The sequence below is a fragment of the Carya illinoinensis genome, chromosome 10 (genome assembly GCF_018687715.1).
Source record: "Carya illinoinensis cultivar Pawnee chromosome 10, C.illinoinensisPawnee_v1, whole genome shotgun sequence".
In the NCBI taxonomy this organism is placed as follows: domain Eukaryota; kingdom Viridiplantae; phylum Streptophyta; class Magnoliopsida; order Fagales; family Juglandaceae; genus Carya; species Carya illinoinensis.
The window spans coordinates 3,043,104-3,057,942 of NC_056761.1; the positions used below are offsets into that span (position 1 = coordinate 3,043,104).

Consider the following 14,839-nt stretch of genomic DNA (forward strand, 5'->3'; position numbering starts at 1 on the left):
ATCTTTTTATATTTTTTAATATATTTAAATATTTAAAATAAAATACATTAATATACTAATGTTCACTTTCTTAACTACTGGCATTATAATTTTTTCTTTTATCATTCGTTAAGAAACAGAAAATTACCATGGAAAAAAAAAGGCAGACACTATTGGGCTGTGAGACAGCCCATTCAGGTTGTCCAGTTTCTCCTATTGAAACAGCCCAAAATCCCAACTCGTAAGAGAATTGGCAACAAAGACAGGAGGATCCACTGTCCTTCCCAGAGATCTAGATGCTAACCATAATGCCTCTCTCTCTCTCTCTCTCTGCAGCTCGCCAAAACCCCTTAAAACCCTAATTCCACAAGTTTGACTGCATCAAGAGGTTAATTTTACCTTCTTTCCCATAAAGCATCTTCCTTTTTTCCTTTCTCTATTATTAAACGGGGTTTTTAGTTTGTTTTTTACTTTTTCATGCCTTCGTATTATCTGTTGATCTTTTCGGGTTAATTTAATGTTTAGTTAATAAGTGTGTTAATATTGATTAGATTGATATGACCCAACCGTCTGTGATACTTGCAACGGCGAGCTATGATCACACAATTCGGTTTTGGGAGGCCAAAAGCGGCCGTTGCTACCGTACCATCCAATACCCGGATTCGGTTTGTTCCTAAATCGTCGGTTTCTTTGTTCCTTTAATGCTCTTTGCGCATGATTTGGTCGTATATTTTGTTTAAATGACCTTACTTGAGCTTCGAGATCATTTTTCTTATGTAAATCTACGGCATACACAGTGAAGTGATCGGCTTTATGAAATATATGTAAAACATTAAACTCAGAATGAATCATTATTTCTGTTCACGTTTTAGGTCATAATTCCAAAGAATAAAAAGTATAAACTCGAATATCTTCTTTGTTTCCATCCACACTATTTGTCGGCCTTCAGTCTTTTATTAGATTTTCTGATGATTCTCAATTTTTGTGATGGATCTGATTCACCGTGTGTGATACACACAGCATGTCAATCGGCTTGAGATAACCCCAGACAAACGCTACCTGGCTGCAGCTGGTAATCCTCACATTCGATTGTTTGATGTCAACTCTAGCAGCCCTCAACCAGTATGTGTGTCCCATGGCTACTCTGGTTTTTATTTATCATAAGGGGAAAAAAAGAACAGTTTCATCTGGTTTCTTTTTTCTTTTTTTTACCATGTTTTCTAGACTTTCATATGTTCTTATATAGGCTGATGTGGGTTATTTTCTCTGACTCATGACAGGTGATGAGCTATGATTCACATACTAATAATGTGATGGCAGTGGGGTTTCAATGCGATGGAAATTGGATGTATTCAGGTTCTGAGGATGGCACAGTAAAGATTTGGGATTTGAGGTAAAGTATACCTTCCCCAACAAACGTGTTTCTGGTCTATGTTTATTATTATTATTTTTTTGTGTGCCCTTTTTATATTACTTAGACTTACTCTTTAGATCAAGTGCAGGGCTCCAGGTTGTCAAAGGGAATATGAAAGCCGAGCAGCTGTCAACACTGTTGTGCTCCACCCAAACCAGGTTGACTGGTTAAATATAATAGCTTCAGTTACAGCCATTGAAATTTGCTTCGGATAGGAATGCTGTTAGTTCTACATACTGCTGAGAAGAGAGGGAAACGTAACAAAAGCATGAATTTTCATAATAAGTTGTGCATATACAGTCGTTTAAATCTCTTAGCTTTTCTCTTTCCTTGTTATCTTGTGGCAAGGATATGTTATTTTGCAAGTTCCCTTGGCATTTTGCTCTTTTATGGGGTTGTTTGGGATAGTAGCATCTTCCAATAATAACCTTGGTAGACAAGTCAATTGTCCTTCCCTACTTGTCACTTCTCCAAAAAGGAAGAGATCAGATTTCTTTCACCAGTGCTTTTGTTGGTATGTCCACGTTGAATATAGATTTATGAAAAAAAAAATTGTTACTTCCACCAGGGATTTTATCCAGTATGTTTATGCTGAATATAAATAAATAGACAAAAAAAAGTTTGTGAGTATAAGCATAGGAAGGGTTTATGGCTTTTGTTTTGACTGCTGCAATAATACATAATGCTTGGATCATTAAATTATTACACAATATGATTGCAAAATAATTAGATGGTTGAGTATTTGGTGATTATAAGTTACCTATGTTTACTATGCTTCATGATTGTGCTTTTGGTTGTTTGTCTAACTTGTTAATATAATTGTACTTATTTTGCCTTGCAGACCGAACTTATATCAGGAGACCAAAATGGGAATATTCGTGTGTGGGATTTAACGGCAAATTCATGCAGCTGCGAATTGGTATGCTTTGTTGTTTTTTTTTTTTTCTGGGATAAGGACTGCAAATTCCGTATGCCATATTTTTTATGTTGGAACTTTTTCTGTTCGTGACAGATATCAGACTGTTATTTTTTACCATAGGATACTCATTTCTTAATAAGTTAGATATTTTATTATTGATGAGAGTAACAGAAAAGATATGACTTGTGAGACCTCTAACTGAAAACTGCCCCGAAAGCACAGGACAGCTAATTTTGTGTTGCGGGAAAGCTCTAAGGCCCTGGAATTGAGGGAAACTGATTCAGCTCGTCATGTCATAAAACCTTACTAATTGTATTTATAGCATGATTTTGTGATAAAGCATCTGAAATCAATTTTTAGGTCTTCACATATTTTCTTGTAATTGAATGTGTAAGATGGTCCTCTAACCAAAAAGGATTTTGTTTGCACAAGTCAGAGGGAAACCAAAAACACATAAAATAAAATAAAAAATCTCCTAAAAAAAATGTCTCTCTTTTCTTTTCTTTTTTCTTTTTTTTTTTGATATTGGGGGATTTGGGGAGGGGATCGAAGCCACACGCTTTTGGCAAAAAATGTCTCTCGTTGAAGCTTAGGCCATTAGCATGTCATTGCCATCCTCTCTCTCTCTCTCTCTCTCTCTCTCTCTCTCTCTCTCTCTCTCTCTCTCTCTCTGTGGCTTAGAAGAGGTGTGCTTAAAATTATCTCCATTCTGTGGTGTTTGTATAGGTGCCAGAGGTAGATACTGCTGTACGGTCTCTCACTGTCATGTGGGATGGGAGCTTGGTCGTCGCTGCAAATAATCATGGGACATGTTATGTTTGGCGCTTATTGCGAGGGACCCAGGTAGCACATTGAAGCACTTGAAAATTTTATGAGAAAGCACATTTGAGTTGATGGAGTTGATTGTCTATAGTACTCTGATATCATGTTTGACTTATGCCATGTGGAATATATTCTTGCAGACTATGACAAACTTTGAGCCACTTCATAAGCTGCAAGCACACAAGGGATATATACTTAAGTGCCTACTTTCACCTGAGTTCTGTGAACCACAGAGGCAACTCCTTGTATCCATATCTTCATTTTCTCTATTCTTTTAGCATCAAATGAGTCCACTTTTTCAAATTGCCTTTGTTTATACCTAGCATTCTTGCTCGTATGAGATGTTTGCTAATTTCCCCTGGCAGTGCATTTTCTAGATATCTGGCAACTGCATCTTCTGACCATACTGTCAGGATATGGAATGTTGATGGCTTCACGTTAGAGAAAACTCTAACAGGTATTCATGAAATCTCAACTTTCTGTTATACTTACTGTGTTTCTTACATGTCACAAATTGACCCAATAGATGCTATTGAGCCTACATGGTGATATGATTTTGCTACCCATGTGCTTACCAGGACATCAAAGATGGGTCTGGGACTGTGTGTTCTCCGTAGATGGTGCCTATCTTATAACAGGTACTTGTATTAGCAACTCTTAGTTTTGACTTCTTGGGCCTTGTAGACTCCCTTTGTTTTCCAAGGCTGATTGGTTTTAGTAGGGTTTAGGCTATTGCTATTAAATATTTTTTTACAGGCATGGTTAAGACAAAATTCTCATTCTAACTATTTAATTTAGCACACAACTCTATTAAATACATTTTCTAGAATCAAGCAACAAGGAGCTCCTCCTACTCCATATCCTTATTATAATCAAAGTTAACTTTGGCACCTCCATCCTTCATCCATGTAGCTTCCTCGGATACGACAGCAAGACTTTGGTCCATGTCAACTGGCGAAGATATCAGGGTGTATCAGGGACATCACAAAGCAACTGTTTGCTGTGCCCTACATGATGGAGCTGAACCCTCACCCTCGTAAATTCACTGTACATTCTCGTGCGCATGAGCATGTGGCAATGACATTTTCATCCATTATGAACATGTATTCCTTGTATGAAAAGATCAGTGTGCTCGTGAATGGTTAGATTCGGAGAGATACATGGCATTCGAGGTTCACACAGCATTTAATTTTATGGGGGTTGCATGTATCTCTCTCCAAATGCGATCCATCCACTTGGAATAAGATAATTTGAGAGAATCTCAATTTGAAATGGGTACAAGTGGTACCACTGTGACATGCCCACTGTGACAGCCGTATGTTATTATTGTGGATAATATACCAGAATTTTACTTCTTAATAACGTTTGCAGCACATTTATTTTTCGTTCTTTCGTTTCATCATTTTCCAGGTCTTCAAAGGACTTTTTCATTAAACGACTGTCGACTGATATCACATGAACGCCTATCTGAGTAGCATGCTGTGTGATTAAATTTCTTTTTGAAGCCACCTCCATGATGCCACAAGATGAAATTATTGCACCTCAAGTGATCAAAATCAAAATTATCAATTGCTTTCAATTTGCACCCTGTTCAGTTAATCTTTTAGATATTATAAAACTTGAAATTCTCCAGTGCAATATTTAAAATACATTTGGTGAAATTTAGTTAAAATATTAATAAGAATAATAAACAAAAAATAGAAAAAGGAAGACGTCCGTAACGTCCAACAGGGATGCAAGGGGCCTTGAAATGACGTGACGATGCAGTGTGCATAACATAACCATTAAGGTTTCCTTTGGTTATACCGCCTGAAATATAACATAAGGATTAAGGACTCAATTTGCCAATTTCATCTGCGTAGCTGTTCTAAAAAAATTAACAATAATAAACAGTAGACTGAGGGTGCTTAACGGAGACAACATCCTTCTACTCCTCTCTTTATTTTATCCTCCCGCCCCTCCCCCCCAACACACATTATATCGCAATACTGGGTTGTTATTAAACCTTTCTTTCTAAATGGGGCTTAGCAAGCAGGAAAAAGAAAAAAAAAAAAAAAAAAAGGGAAAAACATTGTCGCAGGTCAAAACTGAGTGCCAGAATCATCTTAGAGAGTCCACGACTCCACAGAATTACCATAATTGACCAGTCGAATAATGAATTGGTATTCATACATACCATGTTATACAAAAAATTTGGGAAAAAAAAAAAAAAAAACACTCGACAAAACAAAAACAAAAACAAAGACACTACTTAGAGGATTAAAATGGAAACGTATCAAAAGGTAAGACACACCTACGAGTATGATAAGCTCATCCAGTGAGTTAGTGCTGTTTGTCTGCCAGATGCTCTTCCATATTCTTGGGCTTCACTGGAGCGATCTTGGAAGGGGTGGAGCGCTCTGATTGCGAGAACCGGATCAAGATGTGCATAAGGAAAGTAACAAAGGCCAAACCGAATGCCAAAAGTGCAATGCCCTTCCACGAGTATAGAAGTGAAGACCATTGGAGGAACTTCAGAGCCCCAAATATAAGCAGACAGGCCCAAGAGGTAACAACCTATTCGAGCATGAATGAGTTAATTACTGTTATTCTGAAAATAAACCTGGCAACACCAGAACAGCAAAACGAAAAACCACCCAGGTTAAAACGGAGTCATGCATCAGCTGTTTAGTTAGAACAAATATCTCACCAAAAGAGACTTTATTGGCCGACCAGTATCCTGCAATTCTTGATCACTGAAGGTGTCCTCAGCAATATGTTTATCCAACAATGCATCCTGGTTGGCCAAAAGCAAACACCCAGATAAGCACAAGAAAACTAAAAAGTATTTTGCACACAACCAGGTAAATTAGCCGTATATTTAGGCGTCAAGAATAGTCTCTCCATAATAAACATTTCATATTTGCATAATTGTGATACCACATTAACAGAACACAAAAGAAAGCATAGTATGCACCTTGGCGACAAACAAATCTTTGCACCATTGTGAAATAGCATCCTCTGTTTCAGGCATGTCTTTCATCAAATGCCGTTTAACATGCACGTGCATCTGCAGTGGAGTCAGCCATGCGTGGTTTTCATTACATGAACCAACCAAATATAGTGAAGCATTGCAAAAGCTTCTTGAATCTTAACAGCAAAATTTAGCAACAGAAAAGTACTAATATTTGAGGAAAATGTGGAAGCTTATGCTCTCTCTCTCTCTCTCTCTCTCTCTCTCTCTCTCTCTCTCTCTCTCTCTCTCTCTCTGCTGGTTCTTCTCTAGGGTTAGATCTTATCTCCTCTCTACTGTCCTTTATCAATCTCCAATCCTCTCTATCCTTGTCTCTTAGTATTCTTCTTTCCCCAATCTTTGCCATAAACAATGTGCTATTGAATGGTTTCTTGCCATAGGACTAGTAGTAGTGGTAATAATGCTTTATTTTACTCCTAGTCATAACAATAACTGACAGTTCCAGACTTGCACCTGAACCGATATGCTCATTCATTTTAACAAGAAAACATGAGAGAATTTGAAAAAATCAGAAACCTCTCCACTTCAAAACTGTTATTACATTCTTTGCCATAAACAATGTGCTATTGAGGCATAAAAAACGCCCCAAAACAATATAGATAGTTCGAAAAGGCTTCAACAGAGGGTAATCAAATGTCAGTAGAAAATCTGCAGCCTCACAAAAATGAACTAATTGAAATGCAAAGTTATACATCAAGTTCCAGGTCCAAATATGACATACTAGAATGCTGTAGATAAAATAAAACAAATATACCTAGCATGAATGCAAAAGGCAACATTCAAACTCACTTGTTTACAAGAAGAATACGAATTATGTTATGTGGTTTTAATTTATCACCCATCGAAAAAATTATGTTATGTGGTTTTACAAATACAAAACGAAAAGAAAAAAAGAAAAATCTCTACTTCAGTTTGCTTACCACAGAAGGCTGCCCTTTAAAGAGTCTGAGCATTGTAGGTGGAGGGGAACTTTTAGGAATAGCCACTGTTATATCATAAATGGCCGGAACAAATGATCGCATATGACTTACAGCTGAAACAAATCCCTGAAAGCAAGACAATGGATATTAAAGAGACCATATGAGGGATGTGGCCATGCAAATGTACAAGTTACAAGAACAAATCCATTAAGTTTGAAGACTAACATTGATCCCATCTATAAAAAAAATAAAACAGAATTATGATGCTACAAGTACAAACTTCATAGTAGAAGTGGAATTAAAGAGGAATTATAAAGGGACAAAATAAATATTCAGTATCCTTTTTATACTAGTTATCATCTGGGATTCTGGTTCCACTTCTTTTCTTAAGAAACCATCTGGTTTTCAAAAAACTTAGTAATCAGTTCAGTTGTTTTCCTTTTTTATGGGGGACTTAAAAGTGGGGCAAAGTTAAGGGGGTATCGCTATACAGTGGATGGTAGATGATGATGTACCGTAAGTCAAAGGAAGAGAAGAAAAAATTAATTTTCAAAAAGTTAAAAAAAAAAAAGGTGCAATGAGAATCTGACCTTAGTACGAGGAATCAAAACATTACGAGGAATGGGCAACCCTGATGAGGCTGCATATTCCTGCGCTGCTAAAAGCTTTGCTTGCGTGAAGCGAGTTCCCTCTACAAACAGAGCCAACCAGAAGGGCTGAGGATAGTCCTTTAACCGTTGAAGACCTAACTGCAGAAACCCACAAGATGCAAATGAGATCAAAGGGGTATTGCAATCAGACACACAAACACAATGAAAGAAAGATGTATGCATTTAAAAATGAGTGGGGAAATGTTTGTATATTGAGTTTTTGTGTGCCTGTGTAAGTAGAAACTCAATTATACACACGTACCTTTAACGTGCTTTCATCCTTGGCCCAGCTTCTTTCCAGAAAAAGATACTCAGAAAACCACATTGACCAACCTATGACCTGCATAAATTGTATACGGACTTGATCCTTGATATATAAGTAAACGTGTAAAACACTCTGCTCAAAACAAGGCCAATAAGAATGCCTTTGCTGGATGACACGTAAAGAGGAATAAGAAAACAGAGAAGAGACATAGAAAAGAGAGAAAACCACATTCCCTTTCCTAGATTAATGCCGGGAACCTTTGCTTCCCACTTCCCTCCCATTAGGACATAGAGTCATGTATGTTGTATAGCATCTGAATTCCCTAAGTTATCATGCCTGTTGATGGTACAAGAGTAACAATTTTTTTTTTTTTTTTTTGACCAGTAAACAAAGTACAAGAGTAACAATTAACAATGGTAGTCCAATTTTAACTCGTTAAAGTATTTCCAATATTTTTACTATCATGTTCATCTAATGAGTTAGAATGTAATTTCAATACAAAAATCAATCATAAATTTAAGCTGAACTTTAACCCCTAGGAGTTGGCTCAAGTAGTAAAAGCCTTGATCTTGGTGGCATGCTACCTCCAGGAACCCTTAGGTGCAAACAATTTCTTGAATGGTTGAATTTGTTCCAAACACCCAGTGCCAATAAAAACAAACAAATAAATTTAAGCTGAACTTCAGACTCAGCAAATTTCATCTCAAGCTCACACGCTGAATTTTCAAGGCAGAAACCTACCGGAAGGGTTTTCGACGATTTCTTCATTACAGCTAACGTGCTGCCAAGGCAACCTGATCTCTGTCATAAATTAATTTCAACAATCTATTAGTGGCATAACACATAACCATTGAGATCGATATTACTAGTTTTCACATAAAACAGTATGATAGATTGTACTAAGATGCACATTTGAATGATATGTAGGTTTGTGTGGCTTGACAAGTAATAACAAAATACAAAAAAATAAAGAAAGAATGTGAAGTGAATGAATAAGTAATAACATAACTGATAACCATTACAAATTCCCTACATAGATAGGTATACATGCATATAAATATGGTTCTATGCTAGATGTTGCTTATCGAGTATGTATAAGTACATAAAAGTGACAAGTGCATGTTGACTATCAATGAGCACTCATGAAGTAAAGCCCACATTATACAAAAATGCACTGGTAGTACGCAAAAGCATGCATATGATTAGAGTCGCAGCATATAAATCATGCACCTGAGCTAGAACCCATCCAATGAGCCAATCAATGTCACTCTTGTGATTGGATAGAACGAGTGCATGTTCCTTACCTGCAAAAGGATCACAACATGTTCATATTGGTAAGCTACTAGGAAGTTTTTGGTACAGAAATACCAAGCACCAAGGGTCTCACTCAACAAGAGTTTTATCCTTACCCATTAATTGAAAGGTTTCATGGTCTGCATACACTTGGATCTGCAGCCACAAGGGTTCAGTGATCAAGATTTAATTTTCCAGATGCTCCAACAAAGTAAACCATAAATCCACATTCATGAGGAATACCTTTCATGTTACCAATTAGGTTCCATCATAGCAGGTTATCTTATTATCCAAATCTCTTTAGAAAAGTATGTCGGGTAGAAATATAAAGAAAAGGGATTACACTTTTCCATTAAGTATTCAATTCTATTAGCATGAAAGCAGTTTCAAGATTAAGAATTAGAACTCACTCTGCTCATTGTACTATCATGAACACATTTTCATATGAAAATTTACTATTCGTGCGGGCGTGTTACGAGCAGCTATTAAAATGTATATTACAAAAGATCTTCAATAATCACTTTGTATCATCTAGAACCATGCCATGAATGAGTAAATGGTATTACTCTTATGAATTTATTATAAATTAACTGAAAGTCTAAAATAGATGTAAGATCAATAAAATTAAATTATAAGGAAGGTGATGGACACCTTAACTCCTGCCCACCAATCGACGAGCCATACAAGCTCCAGCCATAACAATTCTGCGACCACTCTGTTAATCCTTCTGTACGTACTCTTGGACAGTGGCCGAATAAGGACGAAGCAAATTGCCTGAAAAGAAGATTGAACCATTCGTTTCATTAACTGATTCAAGTGCGTTCCTAACTGAACCCCCTCCTTCCATCACAAAGAAAATGACCAAAGAAAGTAAGCGGAGAAAATAAAAAGAAACTGGGTGCACTCATCGAGAGAGAAAAAAATTAGCACAACCATTCTGTCAATTGAAGCAAAATAAAAATAAAAACAGCGAAAAAGAAAACAACAAAGTGTGAAACGAGCTTTAAATGCTAGTTATATATTCCTGGAAAAAAAACAAGAGGAATAGTTTTAATAAGCTCAAGTGTGTAGTGGGCTTTGTTTGCTGGATGTAAAGGAATGTCAAATATTCAACATTTCATCTCTTGCGTCTTCCCCGCCAGTTTCTAAGAAAAAAAACAAAGAACAAGAGAAGTGAAGCAAGTCTATAGTCATTGCATATGAGAGAGAGAGAGAGAGAGAGAGAGAGAGAGAGAGAGAGAGAGAGAGGCTCAAATGAAAATGAAATTGAAAAGAAAAGACCTACAAGGACACTGAACCCTACCTCGAACGAGCAACAAATGAAATCAAAAAATAATAATGTAAAAAGCAAGAAACGAAAAGCCCAAACCCTCCAAAACGAAGCAAAACCGAAGAATCGAACGAATTTCCAGATTAGAGACTACCAAGGTCGAAGAACTTGACGAAAATCAAATCGAAGCCAATTCAGAAAGGAATACCTGAACGAGATTGACGACGAGGCCCGACACGAAGAAGAGGATGCCCAGTGGGACGATGACAGCTGCCGCTGCAATCGCCATGCCCAAACCCCCCCAACACCACCACTCACTCACTGAGGCACGGAGATTCACAGAGAACAAGTACAGAGCGTATATATTTGATGAGAGAGAGAGAGACAGAGACAGAGAGGGAGAAAACCGTAGAAATGATTTGATTCTCTTTCCTTTTCTAATAGAGAATAAATTGTTTTTTTCTTTTTTTGGCGTAAAATTAATATTAGTTACTGAAAATATTATATATTTATAACTCGTAATTATCTAATAATTACCGATAAAATTGAAAAACCATATGCAGATCTCATCAGGACGGTTGAAATCCATAGCTATTTATTCCATATTTAATATATATTTGCTGTAACAATAATTATTTTTAAAAATAAAGAAAAATCTTCAAACAAAAGAAAAAGAAAAAGATAGAATTTAAGATTGCTTGATGCTCCACCTAGAGGCTAGAGTTTTATTACTATTAATTAACGGGGAAAACCATGTTGAATTTGTAGTCAAGTTGATGCGGGGGCGTGTCCTTCATGCTTTGTACACACGGAGCATTTGGCCATTACATAAGAAATGAAAGAGAGGCACGTAAGCAATTCAACAAGTGTATTCGGAATAAGTAATATTATTACTTATAATTGTAAAATATGTAGCTGCGAAGTGTTTAATTATAGTATAATAATTTTAAAAAATAATAAAATTTATTATTAAAAATTAATTTTTTATATGATTTTGATATTTATTTATTATTTTAAAATAATTATTCGATCTTTACGTATTTAAAATTATAAATATTATTTTTCATTTAAAATAATAAAATAAAAAAGAAGCGTGTTTGATATCATGCCAGTTGTGTACACGCAAGTTGTACCTATGTCTTGACATATGTTTATTTTGACGTGTAAAACTTAAAAACTGTCTTTTGTATTTTAGCTAAAAGTTGTTCTTCAAATTTAGGTTCCGTTTGGTCATTATAAATTTTTATTTAAAATTTAAAATTTTTATCTTATTATTATAATTTTTTTAAATTTTTTATATAAAATATAATAAATAATTCAATTTTTTCTTAATTTTTTTAAATTTTAAAACAATAATTATATTAAAATATAATATTTTAATATTTTATCTTAAAATTTAAAATTCTTATTTCAAAAAATTCTTAATAGCAAGAGAAAAGACACATGAAGTTGATAAAAATTATATAATTAATTATATGTATTTATCATAATTAAAAATATTATCTATATAATTATATTTCAACTATTGTAAGCACATGTAACCACATGTAAGCACAAATAAAAAATTTTATTTATTGAAATAATATGAACATTTTTTAATAACAAATAAATATTAAAATTAAAATAAATGAAATTATCAAAATTAATATTTTAATAGAATAATGATAGATTTGTTGAATTTGGTATTTGGTGTTATTGAAAAGTGACTAACTAAATTTGTAAAATTTAATTTCTTAGTTAAATTTTGGCCAAATTTTATTGAGACTACTACTTAGTGCTCTAAATCCTCTTATCTAGTTTCATTATGTCCAGGGGATGAGCATAATTTTCTACTACTTTCGAAGATGTAGAGTTCGTTTGATTCTAAGAGTCTTTTATCTCATCTCATCTTATTATAATAATTATTTAAAATTATTTTATCAAATTACAATTCAATTTTTTCAAATTTTAAAATAATAATAATATTAAAAAATAATATTATAACTTTATTTTATATAATTTTTAATAAGCAAGAAAATCACATTCTATTAAAATAAACATGCGTTTCCCACATGACTACAAATCAGAATACTAGATTGTATTCTTCCCATTTAATTTTGAGGAAAATATATCACAAAATTTTTATTTTGCTTTATCCATTTACTATAAGAGTAAGAAAATGATACTATGCCGCTTAAATTTGCTCCCTCAATTTGATTGTTTATGTATTTTTTTTAATGATTAAGGAAATATCTATTAGTGTATTGGTATTTTTTAAAAATATTTAAGAAAAATATTAGAAAGAAAAAAAGTAAAAAAATAAAAAAATGTAATTTGCAAGAAGGGCGCATACCCAATGGTCAAACTTAAACGGCATAGTAGCACTACCCATTAGAGTAATGTTATTCTAAATTTTAAAAGTTTTTACGCTACACACAATCCATATCTCATAATTTAATCTAAAATATTGATTTTAAAATATGAGTTTTCAAATCAAATATAATCTTTTTAAATTATGTGAATGTCATGTAAATAACATATGGTTTAAAAGTTTTAGAATAGCATTATTCATTCTTACAAAAAAAGATGGAATACAAATATCTTAATTTAAACGTGAAATAATTTTTTAATCTTTTTCGTTATGCCTTGTTGGCCAACTATTTTCTTTAATGGATTTGTCCGAGGAGGTTGCAACTAAACTCAACTACCCGAACAGCTTTCATTAATCGCGTGATGGGACCAGAGATCACTCTCGAATGTACTGTATAAAAGTGGAGTCCATATCGGCTGTCGGCATAGCAACTTCATGGCGCATTCAAAGAGATCAAATGTATAAATTTGATATTATTATGAAATTAAAAGAGAAATAATATTATAAAAAAAATATTACAAAAAAAAGAGTTATTTTTTAATATAAAATTTAATAAAATATAAGTGAATGATATACATATATATATAGAAGTATAAAAAAAAATATATAATTTAAGTCTTAATTAATGATTAAAAATAGATCTTAATTAATAGTTTAATAGTCTTAATTAATGGTTAAAAATTAATTTTAATTGATGACTAAATAGTCATATAAATAAATTTATAACAAATACCATTTAATTATCGTTTAATGGTTTTTAGAGTATTATCTACTTTAAATTTATATATAAATCCGTGTTATTAGTAGTGGCTCTAAGAGGCCACATTATCAACAAGTAGGTTGATAATAGTCGAAGTCCAAGAGAAGAAATTGCCTCCTATCACAAGTCGAATCCTCTCATAGGTTTTGTAATTGAGTAATAATATATATAATTATTTTATTTATATCTTATTATATATAATATAATATATTTATTATTATTTGATAATAAAAAAAATATGTAATAAATAATTATTTAATCATAATAATTAAATATACTATATTTTATTTATTAAGATACAAATAAAATAATAGTATAGTATATAAATTTTTTTTTATAAAATATCTAAAAGTCTAGAATAAATAGTTTTTGAATGAGTTTCGTACAGAAGTTTCTATAATAATACGACACAAACTTCTAGGTCGAAGTCTGAAATTATGCAGTAATCCCACCTACCATATTAATGGTCTCTCCAAATATGTTGCCACCCCGATTATGTTGCGCCTCCGGCCGCCCAGAAATCACACCCACAATAGATAGAGACAATATTTAAGTGGTTCGGCAACTGCCTACGTCCACTGAAGCGGAAATTCTATTTTTCACTATGTTTGTACAATTTTACAAACACTCTCAACATCTCTCTATCTCTCTCAAATGGCCTCCGTTCTGGGTTTCCCCAGAACCCATTTTCGCCCTCTGCCCTCTGCCTGATCTCTCACCTCAGTGAGGATGAATTTTATCTTCACAACTCATCTCCTTTTATAGGAGAACCATGGGGGACAAATTGCCACCATTCTTGACCAAGTGAGTCTAGAATGGTGAGTGGGTGGGTGAGAATTTCGGTGCCTAACAATCCAAGATTGAAAACGGTGCACACTTGGGTTGATTTCAACAATCACCCCCTCCACCCAAGTGTGCCACACCAGGCTGCTTGCAAACTGATTCATTCTTCATTTGATTGCACTCCTTCATTGGAATGCTTGTCAGCCATGAGAGATCCGCTATCAAATGCATCTGCAGGTACGTCTTCAAATGGATATCCAGATGCCTCTCCAAATGCATCTTCAAATGCATCAGCATCGTCTACATCCACGGAGCTTGCAAGGGATTTTCTTCAGAGGAGATTTACCAGTGCTCAATTGCACAATCTCAACTCTCTAGGATTCTTCTTTTGCTCGAGTCCA

At 34.2% G+C, this 14,839-nt stretch overlaps 2 protein-coding genes across 5 annotated transcripts; one reads left to right on the forward strand and one right to left on the reverse strand.

Annotated features, from left to right (window-relative positions):
• The first annotated feature begins 203 nt into the window (after positions 1-203).
• Positions 204-4,493, forward strand: LOC122279556 (target of rapamycin complex subunit LST8). 2 transcript variants are annotated; one of them, XM_043090253.1, is made up of 11 exons: positions 204-367; positions 531-644; positions 1,000-1,101; positions 1,260-1,372; positions 1,482-1,551; positions 2,235-2,312; positions 3,039-3,155; positions 3,275-3,369; positions 3,500-3,591; positions 3,713-3,772; positions 4,047-4,493. In XM_043090253.1, exons 2-11 carry the CDS (start codon positions 537-539, stop codon positions 4,172-4,174), a joined length of 963 nt encoding a protein of 320 aa, XP_042946187.1. In that variant the 5' UTR covers positions 204-367; positions 531-536; the 3' UTR covers positions 4,175-4,493. The 2 variants fall into 2 exon arrangements, with proteins under 2 accessions (XP_042946187.1, XP_042946188.1); XM_043090254.1 differs by having other exon boundaries at positions 3,512-3,591.
• A 231-nt stretch (positions 4,494-4,724) lies between these two features.
• LOC122279554 (1-acyl-sn-glycerol-3-phosphate acyltransferase 2) lies at positions 4,725-10,964 on the reverse strand. Of its 3 annotated transcripts, none has more exons than XM_043090251.1 (12): positions 10,754-10,964; positions 9,927-10,049; positions 9,392-9,431; positions 9,213-9,286; positions 8,724-8,783; positions 7,980-8,057; positions 7,658-7,816; positions 7,068-7,193; positions 6,091-6,183; positions 5,824-5,910; positions 5,432-5,690; positions 4,725-4,943 (listed from the first exon to the last, which is right to left on the reverse strand). In XM_043090251.1, the coding sequence occupies exons 1-11, from the start codon at positions 10,832-10,834 to the stop codon at positions 5,457-5,459; spliced, it is 1,155 nt and encodes a 384-aa protein (XP_042946185.1). In that variant the 5' UTR covers positions 10,835-10,964; the 3' UTR covers positions 4,725-4,943; positions 5,432-5,456. The 3 variants fall into 3 exon arrangements, with proteins under 3 accessions (XP_042946185.1, XP_042946184.1, XP_042946182.1); XM_043090250.1 differs by having other exon boundaries at positions 5,428-5,690; XM_043090248.1 differs by lacking the exon at positions 4,725-4,943 and having other exon boundaries at positions 5,223-5,690.
• Positions 10,965-14,839: the final 3,875 nt, after the last annotated feature.

Coding starts and splice junctions, on each gene's coding strand:
- LOC122279556 (XM_043090253.1), top strand. CDS start 537: ATGACCCAACCGTCTGTGATACTTGCAACGGCGAGCTATGATCACACA. Junction 1,373..1,481: donor GTAAAGATTTGGGATTTGAG/GTAAAGTATACC, acceptor GATCAAGTGCAG/GGCTCCAGGTTGTCAAAGGG. Junction 3,592..3,712: donor GTTAGAGAAAACTCTAACAG/GTATTCATGAAA, acceptor TGTGCTTACCAG/GACATCAAAGATGGGTCTGG.
- LOC122279554 (XM_043090251.1), bottom strand. CDS start 10,834: ATGGCGATTGCAGCGGCAGCTGTCATCGTCCCACTGGGCATCCTCTTC. Junction 7,817..7,979: donor AGGATGAAAGCACGTTAAAG/GTACGTGTGTAT, acceptor GGGTTTCTGCAG/TTAGGTCTTCAACGGTTAAA. Junction 5,911..6,090: donor AAGATTTGTTTGTCGCCAAG/GTGCATACTATG, acceptor TTGGCCAACCAG/GATGCATTGTTGGATAAACA.